This window comes from Topomyia yanbarensis, chromosome 3 (genome assembly GCF_030247195.1).
Source record: "Topomyia yanbarensis strain Yona2022 chromosome 3, ASM3024719v1, whole genome shotgun sequence".
Taxonomy (NCBI): Eukaryota; Metazoa; Arthropoda; class Insecta; order Diptera; family Culicidae; genus Topomyia; species Topomyia yanbarensis.
Window position 1 is genome coordinate 77,204,788 of NC_080672.1, and position 23,665 is coordinate 77,228,452.

Consider the following 23,665-nt stretch of genomic DNA (forward strand, 5'->3'; position numbering starts at 1 on the left):
CTCTTCTCTGCCTGAACCGTACAATGAATATCACATTCAGAATCACGGCCCGCTACAATTGGTCTAAAGCAATGTTTTAGTGGGCGCCCGTCTCGTCTGCAAATTGTAGCATGTGATTCTGACGGGGAGCCCTTCCGAGAACTTAGCTCTACAGTTCCAGTAGGAAAACTCTCGAAAAAAAGAAAAATTAGGGCTCTCATTTGAAACTTGCTACCAAGTAGTTACCAATTAAAATCAAGATTGTCATCAACAAAGTGAAGTTGCCTATATTAGTCTCAATATAACTTTATTGTGTTACTATGAATTGTAAACGGCAGTACTTCTAAAATACGTTATCAAATATTGTGAATGACTAACAGACACACGTACTGCATAATTCCTAATGTTATTCCCAAATGACTATCTTCTCAATCGTCTAGTTAAAGACGGTAAATAATTATACTACGTGGTGAACAAAAATAGCACTTCATTTATTTATCTGTGTTCTTCTACTGATCATCTCGGAGACACAATTGATATCCATTGTGTCCTGCCAAGTGACGAGTATGTTTTGAAATTTGTCTGTCTCGCCGTCGGACCGATTATTCTCTCAAGCAACATTTTCATTTTTTTCTACTTTTTCAGAATTTCTGTGTGCGGTTTGTTGGGGGCTTGCTACTTGCTAGAGGAGCCGTTCGTGTTTGACGCCAAATTATGTTCGGTGTTTTGCTGGCGGTTTGATATTTTTGTTTTGATTCGGTGTGTGTTTTCTATCGTTAACTCTTGCGTGTCCCTATGGCCGTGTTGGAAATTCAAAGGTTTTCTGTTCGATTACGAAGGACTGTATATCCCGAACTCAACTAAACATATAGCGAGTAAATAAATTAAGTGCATAAACCAGAAATCAATATGGGTCTGAAAGGAATGTTGGCCTTGGTGAATTCTTTCGCGGCTTTATATTTTTTAGCTAACTGTTAAAGAGACGGTTTGATTTATTATGAACTCACAAGTTTGAACGTTAATGCAACAGTTTGAAATCAATTTCGTTTTCAACAAAAGTTACTGCTGAGTAAGTTAGGTCACTGTAGCACGACAGCGCCAAAGCATTTTCTAAATGAGAACACTGACGTCCGAGGCTTGATTTCCACGCGTAGCGCTGACTCTAGTCGTTCTAGTCAACAGGTGAGCGGGAAAATGTTCAGAGGAATAATCAAACGTGCTAGACTATTTTCGGACTTTTCAGTGACGCGTTCGGTGAAATCACTGCACTCAGCGCTCCGTGCCAGTCTGGTTACTGGCTGGGATTGCCGATGATGGTGAGTTTTTACTTTCGTACAACCCATTCAACCGGAACGAACACGTCTAGCAGAGAGCACTCAAAACATTCGACAGCTGTCGGTCTTAATTTGATTTTAAATATCTTAAAAGCAAGCGAATGCGTTTGAGATTTGCGTAAATGTTAAAATTTTGTGTGTTGCTAATGTTTCGTTTCATATTCTAAACATACATTTCTGTGTTTCGTAATGATTTATATTATTTCCATAAGATGACAATAAGCAGTGACTTGCAGTAGATCACCGCTAGGATCAAGGCAAACATCAATAGCATATAACTGGATAGTTCTCGGGTGCACAACTTTTGAAATTTCCCTTGCCTCGCGTGTGTTCAATCCGTGTACGGCTGCAGTTTTTCTTCCTTGAATCTCTTATACCAACGCCAAATGTATTCTATCAGAAACATCCCGACTCCCATAGAAAATCCAATCAGCAGAACGTAGTAGGATCCAGCCATATCATCATTATTAACGGTATGATTCTCCACCTCCGAATTCCTCCGCACCTTCGAGCACTTGTCCTGCGACGGCAGATACTTCATCAACCAGCGCTGCATGAATCCAAACTGTTGCATCTTGATCAACTCCTCGTTGATCACGTCGATGTAGGGACTGTTCTTCGGCATCGCCAAAGCGATCTGCTCGTCCAAAAATTCATCCATACTAAGCACAAAGTCGCACCGATCGCTCTTCAAGAATTCCCTCTTCATCAGATACTTCAAATTGGTTCTCCAATCGATGTGTACGTGATGGCCCTCCCGAATCGATCGGATCATTTGATCCGACTCGTCGGTAATGAAATTTGCCCCGTTGTACAGTCGCATGTACTTCGGATCATCGGTTTCCTGCGAATTAAAAAATTACTTTAAAACGTATCCCCTTGAAAGATGTGCAAAAAGTTACTCGCAAGAACTGCTCCAAAAAAGTGCCCTTTCGAATGGTCCACGAAACGCCCTGTTGGTTTCTGACCAGCTGCGAAACCGTTGTGATGGGGATGGCAATCTTCGGGAAGGTCAGAAAGGCAACCAGATTTCCGCAGTACGTGGTGACCAGTACCAAAACAACTGCAGGGAAGATTCAAATTTTAAATGTTTCTCCAATCCACATATTTCAAATTCTCACCCAACCACCAGGTTCCGATGATAATGCGACCACTATCCGCATACGGCAGATAAAGACCTCCTGTTTGGAAAAGAAAACGAAAATTGGCAGATTTGTCAGTAAGTCTGGATTTGTACAGTTAACATACCCTGCTGTAGCAAAGCTCCGTAGATGTACCAGAAACAGTTGTTTAACTTCCCCAGACCAATGCTGTTGTTTCGTCCAAAGTGATTGTAAAACGGACTCAGCCGATGTATCGCGTATAAAATTGGTGCCATTAGAAGGATCGTCGCTGACAGGCACATCCATGTCTGTTGAAAAGATTTGAAAGAATAACTGAAAGTCATCCATATCCAGTACGTTGCTACTTACATCAACTGTAAACGGTGATAGGAAAAGGAACACCCGGCTCAGCTCCCTGCAAGCATTGATATGGGATCAGATAAGGAAGTGTCGTTGTGATTCAAATGAACGATTTCTCCGAACTTCGGACAATGTCGTCATCAACATACGAATATTTATTTGAGAATAGTAACACTATTGCTGTTTTCGGTTTTAGAATCGAGTCGCCCTAGGTTTGCTCTAATGTTTACAGTTTCCATACAAAAGTGACAGCTCCGAGCGAACCTAGAGCAACTCTGATCTAAAAACGAAATCAGCATATGTAGTTCTAAAACAAACGATTATGCTTACTAAATTACACTAGGCCACTTTTCAGCTAGTTGTTTAGTGCAAGTGCCGCGCAGTAGGCCATCAATGCCAAATGTCATTTGGTCAGCAGGTTCTTGCTTTGTGTTTTACCCGTTTTACCATTCTCGCCAAAATCTGGGAGTCAAAATATGTCGTTTTTTGGACGTAGCAGTGTGATACAGTTGAAAGAAATGATGAGTGGCTTCGAACATCTACTGAATCTTGTGAAGAAAGCTGTGCATTTAGTTGATTTATGGCCCAGAAAAAAGTGTGCAAGTGGCTACCAACCATTAGAAAAGCATCCATAACAACATAATGCAATAATGATTGTCCTAACAGGTGAACAAAACTGAAAGTTAAAAATAGACCACATTCGTTTGCTAATAGCCAATATTCAACGAGTGTGTCCACAAGTGCCAGAAATGCCAGAACCGAAACGATATTTACGAATTTTACCGCACGATTTGTACATACTTTGGCCGTGAAACGAGGAAGCTATACGTTTGAATGCTGATCGGTTTGGAGAAGGTGATGAATTTCTTTTGCTTTTCACTTACTGTAGCCCCAACAACAGCTAGAAGAATCTGGAAATGTTTTAAAATATTGATTAAAGGTTCTTCAATGATGAAATAGATAACGAAATACCTTGTTTTCGATCAGTTGTCTCATAATCTCCGAAGGAATGTCAGTCGTTACCGTGTGGACATCTTTAGTGAGCTGAAATATTAATAATTTTTAGTCAGGTAAACGACAAAAACGAAATAAAATTAAATTGGGGCCGATTTCTTCACCCTCGCTTAACGCTTAAGCCAGGTTTAAACGTACCCAGTTAAACTCATTCCGGAACCGGTTCGGATTTCTGAATGGAGTCAGTATGGATTCCAACTCAAATGCAACAACCGATTCCGACTCAATCGGTTTCAGAAACGGTTGTTGCATTTGAGTTGGAATCCATACTGACTCCATTCAGGATTCCGAATCAAATCCCGAATGGTTTGACCGGGTAGGAGAATTATGGTTAAAACCGACACCTTAAGCTTAACACTTTTTCTGGGTTTCCACAAAACCACTAAAATTATAATTTCTATGCGGAATTCTTCTTCAGAAAACTCTTAACAAGGCTTAATTTTGTCAGCGCTTCAAAATATTAATTTCATTGAAAATTATTGGTTGTAAAACTTGGAAAACAAAGTGACTTTTTGTAGGCACTGCGGGTAAAACCGACACCCCATAGGGGTAAGCTCGACACCCCCTTTAATTTATTTTCTCCCCACTTTATTTAAATCTTTATTTTTATTAAAAATGAGATATATGCGTGATTAATAAAGTGTGAATATGTGTGATGCAAATATGTGCTTCTTATAGCTTCATCATGTAGTGAGAGGAAGAAAGTTCGAAAGCGTAGTACTATAAATAAGAGTATTTTATACTATAGGATTATTTCTTGATATATGGGTATTTCCAAATAATCCTTACGCACATCATTGCGAACTTCAATGTCATTTTATTTCGTAAGCGAAGGTTCTACGTTCTACTAATCGGATTCATTCACTTATAAGTGACACACACTTCTTTTTCAGATTTGATTTTTCGGACTCTGATCATCAACGATCTACCGGGGTATACATAAGATCATTGTCTCATTGTGATAAAATTCGTCTATGACAAACTAAGAGAACACTAGAAATTCTGTTTGATGAGCTTTTCGCAGAAATAGCGAAAGTTTCGATAGAATCAGATAAGCAAAAATTCCAATTTTTTATTTTTAAAGAGACTTACAAGAAATAAACACAATAAAATTATTTCTGTGTATTTCTGCTATTACTATAGTATGCTAATAGTGTAATTGAAGTGTCACAAAGATCCCCAGCATTTTGTAATGAATCGCAAGTAAACACAACCATCTCAACAGCGTGTCGGTTTTACCCTGACCATAGGGTGTCGGTTTTACCCCAACAGCGCACATTTTTTAAAAAAAGCGATTAAAAATATTGAATTTCTCAAACTCGTCTTCAATACGCCTAGTTCATCATAGGAAAGGCCGATAATAGTAGGTACTGAAAAATGTGGTGATTTGAAAAGCTTTTGTTCGGTTAAAACCTTAAAATCTACCAACAAAATTTAACATCCAGACGAGCATGAACGCTACTGTCGTATGTTTTGTTTATTTTTATGACATTCGTCGTATTAACTTAAATCCAATTTTTCTTCAAATGCTCTACATAAACGTACTAATAATAATGCGTCATTATAAAATGAATAAAAATTTGATTCCTAGGAAAAGTTGTGGGGTGTCGGTTTTACCCACAGTGTCGGTTTTTCCCACAATTCCCCTACTGGTGAACCTGGTTTAAAATTTAAGCGAGGGTGAAGAAATCGGCCCTTAAACAAGATACTTTAAACGAGATAAACTACACAAATGATACTTCAAAAAATCGCTGCTTCTAAAAATCAGTTTATCAACTAATCAATTATCAAGGAATCGATTCTCAAAAAATCTATTAATCAAAAAATCGATTCTTCAAAAAATGGATTCTTCAAATGATCGATCCTCAAAAATGCGATTCTTCAGATAATCAAATCTTCTAAAAGTAGATTCTTCAAATAATCGATTTTCAAGTAATCGATTCTTCAACGATAGATTTTCCAAACATTTTTTTTTAAATTGGGCCCACAAATAATCGATTCTTCAAAAAATCGATTCTTCTAAAAATGTGTATATCAAAGAAGCGATTCAAGTAATCGATTTTCAAAAAAAATAATGTATCGAAAAATCAATTCTTCAGAGCATGGATTCTTCAAGTAATCGATTCTAACAAATTCGATTTTCAGAAAATCAAATCGAAGAATCGATTCTTCAAATAATCGGTTCTCAAGTAATTTTCTCTTCAATGTTAGAATTTCCAAATAATCGATTTAAAAAAATCGATTCTTCAAATAACTGATTCTTCAAATATTTCAATCTTCAAATAATCGATTCTTCAAATATTAGATTCTTCAAACAATCGATTCTTCTAAAACTCAGTTTATCAAAGAATTGGTTCAAGTTATCGATTTTCAAAAAATCGATTCATCGAAGAATCGATTTTTCCAATAAATCGATTCTTCAAATAATCGATTTACAAAAAAGCGGTTCTTCAGAAAATCAAATTTCCAAAAATTGTTTCTAAAAATATTCGATTTTCTAATAAGAGAATAGATTTTCCGAAAAAGCGATTTAAAAAAATCCAGCCTTCAACTAATCGATTTCAATTCTTTAAAAAATCAGTTTAGCAAATAATCAATTTTTCAAGTGATCGATTTTACAAGTGATCAAATGATTACAATTTCAAAAAAATGATTTTTGAAAAAACGGATTCTTCAAACATTCGACTCTTCCAAAATTCGATTCTCCAAATAATCGATTCTCAAAAAATTGATTCTCTTAGAAAATAAAATCTACTAAGAATCGATTCTTCAAATAACTGGTTCTTGAAATAACTCTCAAAGAACGAATTTTTAAAAAAACTTGATTCCTCAAACATTGATTCTATGAAAAATCAATTCTTCAAATAATCGAATTTCAACTCATCGATTCTTCAAAAATCGAATTTTTAAATAATCGATTCTCAAAAAATCAAATGGTAAAAAATAGATGTTTCATTAAATCTATTTTTTGTTCTATTCTATTTTCCAAAAATCGGTTCTTTAATAATCGTTTATTGAAAAAAAAACGATTCGTCAAATACATAAATGATTCTTCAAATACTCGATCCTCGACTTTCAAAAAATCTATTTTCCAAAATATCATTTCTTCGTGGAATCGAATCTTGAGGTAATCGATTCTTGAAAAAAATCTTCTAGAAATCCATCCTTCAAATACTGTTAATTCTAAAGATCGATTCTTCGAAAAACGATTTTTCGAAAAATGGAATCTTCATATAATCGACTCTCCAAAAAATCGAGTCTTCAAATAATCGATTCTGAAATAATCGAATCTTAAGAAAAATATTTTTCAAGAAATCGATTTTTCAAAAATCGATTCTTCAAATAATCGATCCTTTCAAAAGCCGAATTGTTAAATAATCGATTCTCAAAACATCAAATCTTCAAAAATTAGATTTTTGAAGAAATCGGTACTCGAACCTTGAAGTAATTTATTTTCAAAAAATCGATTCTACAAAATATCCATTCTCCAAAGTATCGATTGTTCGTGTAATTGATTCTAGAAATCATCGATTGTTTAACAAATAAAAACAATCCGAAAGCAAACTATCCGTTCTTCAAATAATCGATTTTTCAAAAAATGATTTCATCAAATAATTGACTTTAAAAAATCGATTCGGCAAAAAATTATTCAAATAATCGATTCTTCACGTAATAGATTCAAAAAATCGCGTCTTCAGATAATCGATTATCAAAAAATCTGCTCATAAAATCATAATCGATTCTTAAAGTAGTCGATTCTCGAAAATCCTGCTCTTCAAATAATCTATTCTTCGAAAAATCGAGTCGAAAAAATCGATTCATCCTATAATCGATTCTACACATAATTTATTCTTCAAGTAATCCTTTCATCAAAATATTGATTCTTCAAAAACTCGATTTTTCAAAAGGTCGATTCATAAAATAAGCGATTCTACAAGGAATCAATTCCTCAAGTAATCGGTTTTCAAAAAATCGATTTTTCAAATGAACAAATCCAAAAATCGATTTTTCAAATAAACGATTCTTGAAAAAGATCGATTCTTCAAATAGTCAATTTTTTAGAAAATCGAGTCTTCTAAAAATCCCAAACGATTCTTCAAATAATCGATTCATAAAGTATTCGACTTTCAAAAAATGGATTCTCCAATAAACCGATCCTTCTATTAAACGATTCTTCTAATAAGAGATTCTACAAATAATCGATTTAAAAAAAATCGATTCCTAAAATAATCGATTTCAAAAGTAATCGATTCTTTAAATAATCTATTCATCAAATAATCGATTCGCAAATTCATGATCATCAAAAATACATTTTTCAAACAGTCTATACTTCAAAACGGATTTTTCAAATAATCGATTCATCAACTAATCGATTCATCAAAAAATTGGTTCATCAAATAATCAATTCTTCAAAGAATGGATTCTTCAAGTGGTCGATTTTTTAAAAATTAATTTCTCAAATAATCGATTCTTCAAGTAATCGCTTCTTGATTTTATGAATTCTTCAAAAAGTCGATTCTTCAAACAGCGATTATACAAAAATTCGTTTGTTCAAATAATGGATTCTTCAAATAATCGATTTTTAAAAATGATCCTTCAATAATTGATTTTTCAAGAAATCGATTTTGCAAAAAAAATATTCTTCAAATTATCGATTATTAAGAAATCTATCCATCAAATAATCGATTATTCAAATATTTGATTGCGGAGCGATTTATTTTCAAAAAATCGATTCTCTAAAAAAACGTCCATTAGAAGAATCAGTTTCTTGGAGAATCGCTTTTTTGTAGAATTGTTTATCCGAACAATCGATTTTTTGAATATCGATTATTTAAATAATCGATTTTTTGAAAATCGATTATTTGAATAATCTATTTTTTGAAGTATCGATACTTTTAGAATCAAGTATTAGAAGAATCGATTTATGAAGCTATAATTATTTGATGAATCGTTTTTCACGGAGAATTGATTATTTGAAGAATAGTTTGTTTAAATAAACGATTATTTCAGGAAAGGATTTTTTTGAAGAATTTATTTGCTTAAAAAATAATTGAATGTGAAAATAATCGATTTTTAGGCGAATAAATTCTTCAAAAAAATCCATTCTTGAAATAATCGCTTATTCAAACAAACGATTCTTCAAATAATCGATTCTCCGAGAAAACGATTCATCAAATAATTATATCTTTAAAAATCAATTCTTTTAATATTTGATTCAAAAATAATCGGATCTTCAATAAATCGATTCTCTAAATAATCTATTTTCAAAAAATCGATTCTTCAAATAAACAATTCAAATAAGCGATTCTCCAAGAAACCGATTCTTCTAATGATCGATTTTTCGAATAAACCATTTTACAGATGATCGATTCTTCAAAAAATCGATTTTTTGAAAAATCGATTCTTAAAAAATTATAAAATCTTCAAAAAATAATTTTTTCAGGAAATCGTTTTTTTTTAATTCGGGTTCTTGAAACAATCGATTCATCAACTAATCGATTCGTCGTAAAAAACGGTTCATCATATAATCAAGAAAGTCAATTAATCAAGTTTAAAAAAAACAATTCAGAAAACGGATTCTTCTAAAGCTCGATTTTTTTAAGCCGATGTTCCAAAAAATTGATTCTTCAAAAACCTGATTGATTGACCTGATGAAATTTTTCCAAAAAAAAAAAACGATTTTCAAAAAATTTCTCAATTAATCAATTTTTTAAATAATCGTTTATTCAAATAATCGGTTCTTCGGAAAATTGATGCTTCAATATATTAATTCTTCAAAAATTGATTCATCAAATAATCGATTCTACAAGAAATCAATTTTTCAAGTAATCGATTTTTAAAAATCGATTCTCAAAAAATCAATTCTAGAAATCGATTTTTCAAGTGATCGATTCCTCAAGTAATTGATTTTTGAAATATTCAAATTCCAAAAAAAAAAAAAATTCTCCAGGAAACCGATTCTCCTAATAATCTATTCTTTGAATAAACTATTCTACAGATAATCGATTCTTCAAAAAATCGATTCCTTAAAAAAATTTCAAATCTCATATTATCGAATCTTCAAAATATCCCTATATTTTCAAGAAATCGATTTAAAAAAATCGATTATACAAAAACTTCATTTATTTCAATTATCTTATTTTTATAAAGATCGATTCATCATATAATCTATTCTTTATGTTATGGATTCTTCAAGTAATCGATTTTGAGAAAAATCAATTCTTCAAAAAATGGATGCTTCCAAAAATTGATTTTAAAAAAATCGATTTTTCAAATAATCGGTTCTTAAAAAAATTGATACTTCATACAGTCCATTCTCCAATGATCGATTCATCAAAAACAGATTTCCCAAGTAACCGACTTTGTAAATAGTCGATTATTCAATTAATCAATTTTTCAAATAAGCTATTTGTTGGAAACTATATGTTGACACTTTGACAGTTCTCTAGAGATACCGTAAAAAAACACCAACTCCGACAAGAGATGCAAACCGATCGCTACAGCGACACCCGTGTATTAGGGCATTATGTATATGTTTTTATGTTATATCGTATGTGTGGATTGATGTTGTGTTTATATTATTCATTCGTAAGTCAGCCTTCATTGCGCTAGGTCAGTAAAGTTTAGTTGTCGTTTAATTTAGAACCAAATAAAATAGTGTAGTCAGTAGTGTGAAATAAATGTTCTAGTGAAGTGAATAAGTGTTTTATTGCCGCCTTCATTCGCCGGTCAACATTCTTGGATCCGCTACCGTCGTCGTTTGCCTGCGCAAGTCCACCCTGGAAGGAAAGGAAAACAGTCGCGAACAGCTGTTTTTAAGGAGCGTCCAAAATTTGGCCTCGGACCATATTCTCGGTCGGAACACACCAAGGTGAGGCCAAAACACTATTCTTTAAATAATCGTTGCTCAATTTATCGATTCTTCAAAAACAAATCTTCTAAATAACCGATTTTTCAAAAAAAGGATTCTTCAAATAATCGATTCTGCAAAAAATGAAAACTTCAAAAAGTCGGTACATCAAATAATCGATTCTTCAAGTACTGGATTCTTCTTCTTATAAAATACGATTTTTTCAAAAATTGACTTTAAAAAATCGATTTTTCAAAAAATGAGTTCTTCAGATAATCGATTCTTCACAAATCGATTTTTCAGAAAAAAAAATCTAAAAATTAATTCTTCAAATATATTCATTTCTCCAAGTAATCGATTCTTGAAACAACCGATTCTCAAAAAATGAAGTAGAAGAAAATAACACATGTAACATGCAATCAAAAAACTAATTTGTCTACATGCCAGCAAACAATGTTTATATACCAATACGTCACTGCGAGCACCAACATCGCCATTAAGCTGTGGAACAATGTTTGCCAACACGGCCCACAGCAAAAGTCAATCCACGTAGGCCCACCAGCGCGCACTATGCTTGTGGTCGATCGTTCGGTAGGGCTGCTGCAGAGTATGAAAAAGAGTATGAATCGATCTCTTCGATGCACCACTATCGAAGCGTAATGTATCTGAAAAAAATTGTCTGTCAGACGTTCTTTAGCAGTGATGAACGAAATATGCTTGAACATGTTTGCAACACCGTCAAACCAGGGGGAAATATTTCCGGAGATTAACGATTTTCAGGTTTTAGTCGTTACTTTCTACTATCAACAAATTATATCCATTGCCATGTTCTAGAAAACAAATTGTTTTGCTAAAATATTTGATTATTGCTGTATCTTTCAGAAGCATTTAGAACCAATTAGAAATGTTAATGTATCATCACATTTTCATTGAACTTTGCAGTTTGTGAAAAACACATACGTGTCCTTCTTACCTACAGTGTCCGTTCCAACCGACTTTACTGTATGAAATTGTGTACTTAATTTTCCGCGAATTATTTTATTCGATGATAGTAAACACCTAAACCTGATTAGGAAATTCCATTTGACTGTTTGCAGAATGACTCATATATTCTGTATAATTTTTCCGATTGAAATCAACAATATTTCATTTTATTTGTAGACGATTAAACTTAAACATTCATGAATTGAACAAAATTCAACTAATAAAAAAAAACTATTTTTAAGTAATCTCTTGTCAAATTAAAAAATCTAAAAATTTGTAGGAAATGATATTTTCATATAGATATAAAAATAGAGATCAAACTGTAATTGTGACCAACAAATGTTACATAAATAGTGTTACATTAGTTATTCTGCGACATGGCAATGACCGATACCCATTGTCCAATTTTGACATATCTGTGTTATAACTCTCCTTACACACACTCGGCATAAAACCCAACACGTTGTGCTTACCGTATTATTGGCATCATCTGTCAAGTTCCCAATATATTCCAAATTTGTCTGAGCAATTGTTATGGTGTAGGTAAAATTCAGTTTCCTTGACAACTCCTTCAAAACATCCAAAATCACTCCATGAGACAAATGCGGATGGCCACTTGCGTTGAACGCCACAAACTGCCATGGTGGATTCTGTAAAGGGGAAATATTTTTCATTTATTGAGTTGTTTCTAGTTGAAAGGTGTTTAGGCATTACATGATAGCTATAGAAATTCAGATGAATACCACGGAACCCATCGACAATGTGCGGAAATAAGAAATCCTGCATAATGAAACCTTCCTGCGGCGTCCAATAACCTGCTTCCAGTAGTTCAATCTGCTTCCGATTACTAATCGCTCCTGTTGCTTCGGTCTCATCTATTGACAAATGTTGTGTCATTTTACGAAAAAAAAAATCCAATTTTTCGAGTATACCTAGAAGCGCTTGATATGCATATCCCCAAGTTAGTCCTGTTTCGATCTTCCATCTTGAACACTCGTTACAGTTGTCTTTACCAGTCAAATCATTCTAGGAATGAAACGAATTTCAACCAGTTAGATATATCGAGATAATTACATTACTTACTCTAATAATTTTGAGAATCGCATTTTTTCGTTCGACTTTCGTCATTCGTATAACTTCCCACTCTTCGTCGGCAATTTGCCCATAAACAGCTTTTTCCTCGCGAATCAATTTCGACAGTCCGTGGACCAGCGAAGTGATCAGATTCTCGATGTAGCACAGGGTGTGGGACTGAAGAAAAGGTTAGCAACAATAATTGGTGGTATTAATTCAATAAACAAAAATTACCTCGCAAGATTGAACATTCTTCCTCAAATTGTACACAAACGCGATATTGTCCCCTTCGGCGAGGATTGGATGAACGGATGAAATGTTGTTCCTCTCCGCCGATGTATCAGCTATAACGTACAGCCATTGGGCCAACGGGTGGACCATTTTCAGCTCCTGCAAGTGGTAAGTCCAAAGAGTTTAAATTTTTCTAAGAGGTATTTCCTAAGAGCCCAAAGCGTCCGAAAGATACAAATTGTATCAGAAGTTAGAAAAATCCAAAGATTCAAAATCACCAAAAGAGCTGGAATAGTTCAAACAGTTCGAAATATCTACCAAACCCAAAGTACCAGAGATGTTCGGACGATTTGAAAAATCCGAAGAATACCAAAGGTCCTCCAAGTCTGAGAAAATAGAAGAAGTCTGAAAAGTGCAACATTTCGAAAAGTCAATAAGTCGAAACAGATCGTAGGAACTAGAGCATCCGAAATATGTGCAGTTCAAAGTACCATGAATGCTCGAAGATTCCGAAAAGTCCGAAGAAGTTCGGTTCGATGTTCCAATAGACAGAAAAATCTGGAATGCTTGAAAGGTCCAAAAAGTCATAAATTACCATAGATTTAGAAGAGTTTGAAATATCCACCCAAATTCTGACATCCAGAGTATCAGAAACGTCCGCAGTATTTCTAGACTTGAGAGCTCGAAGGATTAGAAATTCGGAGAGTCTGTGACAATCAAAGAGTACTCAGAGATTGAAGAGCCCAAAACACAAATTCTTTCAAAAATTGATTCTTTGTAGAATCGAGTATTTAAATAGTCAATTATTTGAAGAATAAATTATTTCTAGAGTTGCTTATTTAACAATTTATTATTTAGGGAATCGATTATTTAAATAATCGATTATTTAAGCAATCGATTATTTCAATAACCGATTATTTCAAAGATCGATTATTTCAAGTATCGATTATTACAAGAAACGATCCGTTCAATATCGGATTTTTCAAGACCTGATTATTTATGGAACGATTATTTAAATAATCGATCGAGAAGCAATTTTTTTAAATCGATAATTTAAAGAATCGATTAATTGGAGAACCTTTTACTTCAAGAATCTTTATAGAATCGATTATTTCAATAATTGATTATTTCAAGAATGTTCTTTAAAGAAACAATTATTTAAAGAATCAATTATTTAATGAACATTACATAAAGAATCGAATTTGAGAAGAAGCGGTTATTTGACGATTCTTACAAAAAATGATTTTTGGTAGAATCGATTATTTGAAGAATCGATTATTTCTAGATTCGATTATTTGAAGAATCGCTTCTTTCAAGAATCGATTATTGTAAGAATCAATTATTTCAAGTACCAGTCATTTCGAGATTCGATTATCCCAATAGATTATCTCAAGAAACGAGTGTTTGAAAAATCGATTAATCGAAGAATCGATTATTTGAAGAATAAATTATTTAAAGAACCGATCATTTGAAGAATCGGTTACTTTAAGCAGCGATTTTTTCGAAGAATAGATTATCTCAAAAATCAATTATTTCAAGAATTTATTTTTTCAAAGAAACAATTCTTTCAAGAATAGAATATTTCTAGAATCGATAATTTAAAGTATGGTTGAGTTAAAGAATCGCTTTTTTCGCAGAAAGATATTTTTGATGAATCGATTATTCAAAGAATCAATTATTTAAAAAATCTATTGTTCCAAGTATCGAATATTTCAAATATCGATCATATTTCAAGAAACGATTTTTTCAAGACGATTTATCCCGATTTGTTCGTGAATCAGTTTTTGAGGAAATCGAATAAGCAAAGAACGGATTATTTAAAAAATCGATTACTTCTAGAAACGATTATTTAAAAAATCGATTGTTTCAAGAATCGGATTTTCCAGGAGTCGGTTTTTCCGAAAAAAAGTGGTTTTTTGTAAGAATCAACTATTTCAAGAATCAAATATTCAAAGAATCGATTATTAAAAAAATACATTAGCTACAAAATCGATTATTTCTAAAATCGATTATTTCAAGATTCTGTTATTTCTATATTCGAATATTTAATGAATCGATCATTAAAAGAATTGGTAGAACCGATTATTTCAACAATCAATTATTTCAAGGAACGTTTATTTCAAACATCTTTTACTCAATTAATCGATTATTTAAAGAATCTATAATTTAAAGAATCGTTTGCTAGAATCGATTAGTTTGAATAATCGATTATTTCAAGAAGCAATTACTTGACGAATCCATTATTTGACGATTCTTTCGAAATCCTTTTTGATAGATTCGATAATTAGAAGAATCGATTATTTCTGCAATCGATTATTCAAAAGATCGATTATATGAAGAATCAATCATTTCAATAATCGAATATTTCAGGAATCGATTTTGTAAGTAATCGATTATTTGAAGAAGCTATTGTTTCTAGATCCGATTATTTCAAGAATCGATTATTCGTAGAATCGATTATTTAAAGAATTCATTATTTGACGATCGTATTTGCATAATCGATGATTTAAAGAACTTTTTCAAAAAACGAATTATTCAAGGATCGATTATTTACAATTTACAATGTGCAATCGATTATTTTAAGAATAGGTTATTTCTTGTATCGCTTACTTTACGAGAATCGATATTTTATAGAACCGAAAAGTTACATAATCGATTATTTATTTCAAGAATTGATTATTTCAATAATCGATATTTTTTAAGAATCGAGTGCTTCAAATATCTCGATGATTTCAAGGATCAAATCGACTATTTGAAAAATCGATTGGTTGAAAAATCGATTATTTGAATGATCGATTATTTGAAGAATCGATTATTTGGATAATCAATGAATTGATAATTCTTTCAAGCATCATTTTTTTGAAAAATCGATTATTTTGAGAATAGATTCTCTTATGAGTCGATTGATTCGAGATACGACTATTTAAACAGTCAATAATTGCAGCAATTGATAATTTCAAGAATCAATTATTTCAAGATTATTTTATTATTGGAAGAATCGATTTTTCGAGAATCTATTAATTGAAAAATCGACTATTTCAAGAAACGATTATTTCTAGATTCGATTCTCTTACGATTTTTGCAAGAACCGATTATTTCAGATATCTAACATTTCGAGAATCGATTATTTCTAGAATGGCTTGTTTCAAGAATCTACTGTTTAATAAATCGAATATTTGAAGAATCCATGATTCCATAAATCGATTATTTTAAGAATTTTTTTTTTTCAAAAATTGATTACTTGAAGTATCGACTATTTCAATAATCAAATATTTAAATAATCGTTCACACCAATAATCGATTTTTTTGAAAATCGATTATTTCAATTATCGACTACTTCAAGAAACCATTATTTTAAGAATCCATTATTTCAAGAAAGGATTAATTAAAGAACCATTTATTTTAAGAGTCGGTTTGTTGAAGAATCGAGTATTTAATGAATCGATTATTTGAAGAATTAATTATATAAATAATCGAATATTTTGAAGAATCGATTCGATTTTTGTTAGAATCGATTATTGGACTAATTGATTATTTGACGAAACGAATATCGATGAATCGACTTTTTTAAGAATCGATTTTGCCAAGAATCGGAGTTTCGAAACATAGATTTTTTGAGGATTATTTAGAGATGTGATTTTTTGAAGAATCGATTATACGAAGAATATATTTTTTGCAGAATCGATATTCCTAAAATTCGATTGTTGCAAAAATCCATTACCAATTTTTTTAAACACCAATTATTTGAAAAATCGATTATTTCAAGAAACGTTTATTTTAAGAGTCGTTGAAGAATCGAGTATTTGAGGAATCGATTATTTCAAGCATTAATTAATTAAATAATCGACAATTTGAAGAATCGTTTCAATTTTTACAGAATCGATTATTGGAAGAATTGATTGTTTGTCGAAACGATTATTTACGAATCGAATTTTTGAAGAAACGATTTTGCTAAGAATCGGAACTGCGAAAAATTGATTTTTTGAGGATCAATTATTTTGAGATGTGATTTTTTGAAGAATCGATTATATGAAGAATCGATATTTCAAAAATTCGATGGCTACAAAAATCCATTATCGATTTTTTTTAAGACCGATTATTTGAAATATCGATTATTTCAAGAAACGTTTATTTAAAGAATCGATTATTTGAAGATTATTTAAAGAATTGATTATTTAAAGAATCGATTATTTGAATAATTGATTATTCGACGAATCGATAATTTGACGAATGGACTTATTGAAGAAACAAGTATTTTAAGAATCGATTATATAAAGAATCGAATTTTTGTAAAATAATTGAATTTTTGTAAAATCGATATTCTGAAATTGCTGCGAAAATCCGTTATCGAGTTTTTTTTTAAAACCTATTATTTGAGTAATCGATTATTTAAAGAATCGGTAATTTCTGGAATCGATTATTTGTGGAACGGTCGATTCTTTGAAGAATAGAGGTTTGAAAAATCGATGCCATTTGAAGAATTAATTATTTAAAGAATCGCTTATTTATCGAATAGATCATTTGACAAAACAATTACTTGATGAATCGATTTTTTTAAGAATGGATTATGTTCTGAAATGAGGTTTCGAAAAATCGATGAAAAATCGATTGTCAATCGAGAATAAATTTTTTGAAGAATCGTATTTTGGTGGAATTGAATTTTTCAAAATTCGGTTATTGCAAAAATTCATCATCGATTTTTTTTTTTTTTTTAAATCGATTATTTGAACAATCGATTATTTGGAGAACTGGTATTTTGAAGAATCGCTTATTTGAAAAATTGATTTCTTGAAGAATTGATTGTTTGAAAAAACGAGATTTTGAAGAATCAATATTTTAGGCATCGATAATTTGAAGAATCGATTATATGGAGAATGGATTGTATGTATTATCGCTTTTTTGAAAAAGCGTTTTTATGTGGATCATTGTGACTTCAAGAAGCATCGCTCCTAAGACCCAATGAAATTAAAGGCTTCTTTTTTGTCGTTTTATCAGTGATTTGTATTTCAAATTACAAGTTCATTGAAAAAAAGAGAACTGTAACTAGCCGGGTCTCTCTGAGACTCTGTGAGTTAAAAATATATTATTGAAAGGCTCGAATTGGTCTTGTTAAGCTACTGAAAACAGTTATTGTAGAGGATAAGGAAGAAATTCCAACCAACAACAATTGAAAGTGGGTGGTAAGTAGACATCGGAAATTGATGATTAACGCCATTTTTAAAACCACGGTGGCAATTTTCAGTTATCAGAAAATATAGAAAACCAGCATTAATATGGGTATAATATGATAAGGGTTGGTCAGTTGGCCCTTCCTCGTTCGATTCGTTGGATATTGTGTTTGATTCATTTACACCCAGTTACGACATCATAAAATACAATGAAGAATGTTAAATGCACAGTGCGGTCAGAATTCAGTTTTCAGTGCCACAAGTAACACTAGTAAATTTTCCTTTTCCCAGTATTAACTTAAATATTGTGTTGTAACGTCTTTGTCAATCTCAAAGCGAAAACGAGTGTCCAGAGTAAATAATGAAAATGCATTGTTTTTGCTTTGGCCTATGACATCGTCTAATTTTCGCAAGTTTAGGAAGTTGCGTCGCTCTTGTGTCATTTTCGCGTGATTTTGGTAGACGAACAAAACATTTTTCGATTCTAACACAGAAACGCGGACTGGATTAAACTATTTTTACCAGTATTGCAACGATAACCAAGATTAGTCATATTGTCCAGCAAACATAACACAACTCCACCAGCAATTCTAGACCCCGATCACCACAACAGTAGGAAAACTTCCATTCAACCCGACAAGCTCTTGGTTCTGGTCACCATGCTTAATTTCAAGATAGTTTATCTATTGAGCAATCAAATAATCCTAAGAAATAAAAATCCAAAAAAAACTGTCCACAATACAAATTTTACGTGCGATATACAGTGTTTTGAATTTCGCCAATGGTGCGTCAAGTATAATCTTTCTAGGCATCGAATTCGGTTACGTATCCAGGGGGGTCCGAAACCCCTCCGATTTTTTTTACTTTATGATAAATTTCAAATTAGCTTCACCTTTATATTAGTTTCAAACTCAAAATCACTCCAAACAAAATTTGTCCAACAAAACAGATATTAATTAAATAAGGTTATTACGTATTACGAATTGTACAATGTTTATGTTAAAATCGAAATTTCACACCCCTTCTGATTTTTTTTTCTGGATCCGCCCCTGATTGAATTAAAAAAATCCTTTAAACAACAAGGAGTTCGGTGACAAACTAAATAAAAAAAACTCACAAGCGTTTCTAGTGCTGTTCCAATGACATCACTTCTTTCAATTCAATCACACAAATATCGTTGCAGCTTTCCATTCATGAATTTAAAAATCAACACCATTGGCAAGTTATAAATTGCTTGCTTCACAAAAAGCTATTGTTATGCATTCTGCATGTAATTAGAGAAAGTGTGTTCGTCAGATTTTATAATCATTCACATGATTCTGATCATGATTCATTACGATGGTTTTCACTGTTTTATAGTAACTGGAAGTTACCATATTGAATTTAAAAAAAAAGTTAACTATCAATTTCCGTTGTCTACCAACAATCCACTTTCAAAGGACACCCATATTGACAATAGATCTTTCTATTCATTGGAAACCGAGATAGGATTTCAAAATGGCGTTAATCATCAATTTCCGATGTCTGCTGACCACCGCCTTTCAAATGACATCCATATTAATGCTACTTCTTTCTATTTTCTGGTAACCGGAAGTCGCCACCTTGAATTTCAAAATGGTGTCAATCATCAATTCCCGATGTCTACTGACCATCCTCTCAAATGACACTCATACATGCCCTCTACTTTCTGGTAAGCAGAAGTCGCCGTCTTGGATTTCAAATGGCGTTAATATTCTATACCTTTCTTGCTCTAAAAATTTTATAGAACCATTTTTGCGCTAATCAATTTTCAACCCCCTTTTGATTAATATACCATTTTTGATCTAAGAGAATATTTTAACCCACTCTTGCTCTCAGCCTCTCATATATCATAAGGGACCAGTTCCTACAACAAGTACAAAAACCGTAATAACGCTGAAATTTGATCACACAACTAAACTTACTTTTGCGATTTCCATTAGTAATTCCATTGTTTGAGTGGTAACAATGGCAATAAAGTTGTTCCCTGTAATCAGATATTGTTTAATCCTTCACATGATATTAAATACAATACCAATGACAAATACCGATGTAACGGGTGGGCAGATTCAGCAGAACCTTCCTCACAGCTTTACGCTTCTCCCACATGTGAGTATGACTTTCGACGCGGAACATGGACAGCGAGAGCGGTTTTACTCCTTCGTAATCCTTCGACAGAGCAAGGACACTTCTTGCGATGACGTCACGGTCTACAGTACACATGAGAAGTGAGTAGCTATTGTTTGGAATGCAAAAAAGAAACAGATTCCACTAACCGAAGCTGTCGTCATATAGTAGTACTGCTGCTTTCCAATCGAAGGCGTTCGTCGTTTTCATATCCATTATGACCTGTGGCAGCTCTTCGAAATACCCTGTACTAGGTATTGTCTTCGGAATCTAAGGTGAAAATAGTTCGAGTTCAATATTTCGGAACATTGCGTTGCATTGAATTTCTTTAAATCACCATAAAAGCGTTGTTAATTGGTAATCGTGGACAGTCCGCATCGGTAATACTTAAAACAATTAAAATTTCCTTCGCGGCATTTTTGTACACATCCCAGGTATTATCACAATTGGCCACGGAAAGTACTGCAGTAAAATCTATCCAAAAATAGATCACAATTAGTGCACTGTATTCCGATAATTCCCACAAACAAACCTCTCCGTAGGTTGATGCTGGTCCAGGAAAAATATTTCACAATCAGACCACCATTTTTAAAATTATCCCGTAAGATCCTTTCGAACAGTCGCTTGGTTCCTTCCAACAGTTCGTCGTACTGATTGTCCAGGTATTCCCGGTCCAGAATCACCGCTGTAGCAAAACACCTTAGAATCATCACTTTCATAAATCCGTTTGTTGAAACTCACCTATCGAGGCATTAGCGGAAATCAACGAGGGAAAATCATCTGCTAAAACAGATTTTGAACAGAAAAACACTAGAACTATCACCAGGAGCTTCACTTTAGTCAACATTTCACCACTTTGATTCAAGGAGTAAACTGAATGAGCGAATGCAGCACGGAAAGGTTGGCATTTATATGCTCTACCACACAACGGCTGCAGCGCCTCAGTAAGGAAAGCAGGTGTTCCTTGGTTTCCGGTATGATGACCTGTACTCGATGAAGTAGTGATGGGAAGCATGAAACTTTAATATGAAAGGTCATCTCGTGCGTGAGACTAGTAACCAATATATGGCTGGAGGGCGACGAGGAGGCGAGCTTCAATTTTTGATTAGTTTCCGCGAGGATCACCTGATTTCAACAGACTGGATTCATTCATGGCTGATATTCGGGAGGGTTTGGAAAACGGGGTGCAGTCTAAGAAAAATGTGCCATCATCAAACAACGCTGCGTGTGTTTAATGTTAGAAAACTGGAGAGGTCAACACGAGAAAGGATCGAAGTAAGCTACGGTAGCAGGCGCAAGGAAAAATCTAGAGAAAATTTTCAATAGGACGTAAGTAACATTGAGAGCCTCTCTTTGTTTACTTTCTCTTTCGTTTATTACGACGTCATTACAACACTTTGTACTAATTTTCCAGTACATATCGAAAGCCGGCGGTTTTTACTACAATATTATGCAAAGAGTAGAGTAGTAAATGTTGAAATAGCCGAGTAATGAACAGAAGAGAAAGACCTCAAAGAGAATCTCTCATTGTTACTTACGTCCTATTGAAAATTTTCTCTAGAAATACTCGATGCGTAATTTTTGTGTCAATATTCCTTCTTCCTTGTATTAGAATTTGCTCGCAATATTATTCTAAAGTGTCCGAACTTACAGTGTTGTGTGCTGTCCTGATAAATACTGTTTACTTTGAACAATTTATGGCAAGTGTTTCCGGTGAAGTTTTCCTGCCTCAACTGGAGTTACTGGAAGAGATTTTTCACCCTGAAGCATCAAACTGTGTTACGTGGGAGTGGTCGAGCAACTATTGCACACAGCTCCAAGGAGTCGAAGGCGGACCTGGATGATAAGGGAGTATTTCAATTTCGAGCATTGTTATTAGTCGTAGGGTAATTTCGGGAGAGATGCCGCACACTCTTTATCTCGTATGTGGGGTCACTTTTGTGAGGTAATGGAATATTGTGAGTTTGTCTTTCGAGGTGTTGCATCACTGGATATGTAAAAAAATCCTTATTATTGGCTCACGAAGGTTTCATTAATGATTATGTGCGACCAGCTGCTGATGTTCTAGAGCGAATCAGTCATGACCATGGAACTAGACTTAGCAATAAGCTGGCAGGAGTCTAAGATTACATCCGAGAATTTTATTTTTAGCTCATAATTTCTATAACTTAATCATCTTTTTGTTTCACTTGTTTCCTTTCTGTCAGTCATCAACTGAACGAAAATAACCATTCTGCCATGCTCCAATCTATATATACTTAAATACTAAAACTAGGAAATAATCACATATATTTTTTTCTCGAAATTGTCTCCTTAGAACAATGAAAGTTTAAAGCACAGGTGCATGCTAATGCTGATTTTATTTTTGGATCATTGTCTCTCTAGGTTCGCTCTGAACTGTTATTTTAATATGGCTTTTGTCAATATTAGAGTGAGCCTAGAACGACTCGGTTCTAGAACCGAAGTTAGCATTAGTTTGGAGGAGAGCGAGTAAAGGCGCTTTAACCTAGGCTTAATGAGCCTGGGCAAGGTGTAAATACCTCTGTCCCATCCCAAAGGACCAAAGGAGTGACATTAACCTTCTTAGCAAAGTCACTCCCAACGTTTTATCATAACCCCCATAAACTGAAACGGTCGGTACGGTTGTCCTCGTTTCTTCCTCATTCAAGTTTCAAAACGATTCGTTGGTTAAATTGTTCATTAAATGAATAATTCAATTGCCGAATAATATTGAAACATCTTCAAACCCAACTCTGCACAGTAGGCCTGGCCGTATTAATATTTGCGACATATTGTAATATGTTTCAAATATTAATGTTGACAAGAAAAACACTAAAGAATACCTGCAGTGTTTTCCAGGATACTTTTCAATACTGGCTGTGTAAGGGTTAGAATAGAAATAGAATAGAAAACTGGAAAGGTCAACACGTTGAAAACATCAAATGTCTCCTTTGCTAAATATTTGCAGCATGCATTTTTATAAAATGTCCTGTGAAAAGTAACATGTTCACGGTGTCTCCGGTAGCACAATAATTTCACAAAAAATGAGTGTTACTGAAGTACTGACTAATAGAATGCTTAAATATTCCTCTTTCATCTGAGGATAACTTTAAAATTATCTATCGGGGATCTAGAACATTTTTTTTTTAAATCTTGATGATACTAGTTTTTCAATGAATGAATGAATTTCAATTATTTCAAAATGAATATCGCACTTTTAGGTGAATGAATTAGTAACGGATTTAGCGTTGATAATAACGTCGCTATTCACAACATAAAACGATATTTCTAAGATTAATTTTGAAATATATTTTTGTTCGGGTTTCTTTTATCTATGGTAGAACATCAATTCAAATTTAATTAGTTATCCGTATGCATTGTTCCATAATAAAATTTAAAAGCAATTTTACACAAAGGAGCATC

The 23,665-nt window shown here is 33.1% G+C and overlaps 2 protein-coding genes across 2 annotated transcripts in view; one reads left to right on the plus strand and one right to left on the minus strand.

Annotated features, from left to right (window-relative positions):
* The window catches only part of LOC131689215 (serine/threonine-protein kinase meng-po), a 67,237-nt gene that overhangs the window by 20,336 nt on the left and 23,236 nt on the right, over positions 1 to 23,665 (plus strand). The window lies entirely within an intron of this gene.
* On the minus strand, positions 332 to 21,089 carry LOC131687011 (ionotropic receptor 93a). Its single transcript, XM_058971046.1, has 18 exons — positions 20,984 to 21,089; positions 20,775 to 20,927; positions 20,580 to 20,716; positions 20,392 to 20,512; positions 20,164 to 20,325; positions 20,041 to 20,102; positions 12,933 to 13,088; positions 12,708 to 12,875; positions 12,557 to 12,650; positions 12,339 to 12,499; positions 12,098 to 12,274; positions 3,749 to 3,820; positions 3,578 to 3,687; positions 2,786 to 2,831; positions 2,562 to 2,724; positions 2,435 to 2,494; positions 2,216 to 2,376; positions 332 to 2,157 (listed from the first exon to the last, which is right to left on the minus strand). Exons 1-18 carry the CDS (start codon positions 21,087 to 21,089, stop codon positions 1,645 to 1,647), a joined length of 2,622 nt encoding a protein of 873 aa, XP_058827029.1. The 3' UTR covers positions 332 to 1,644.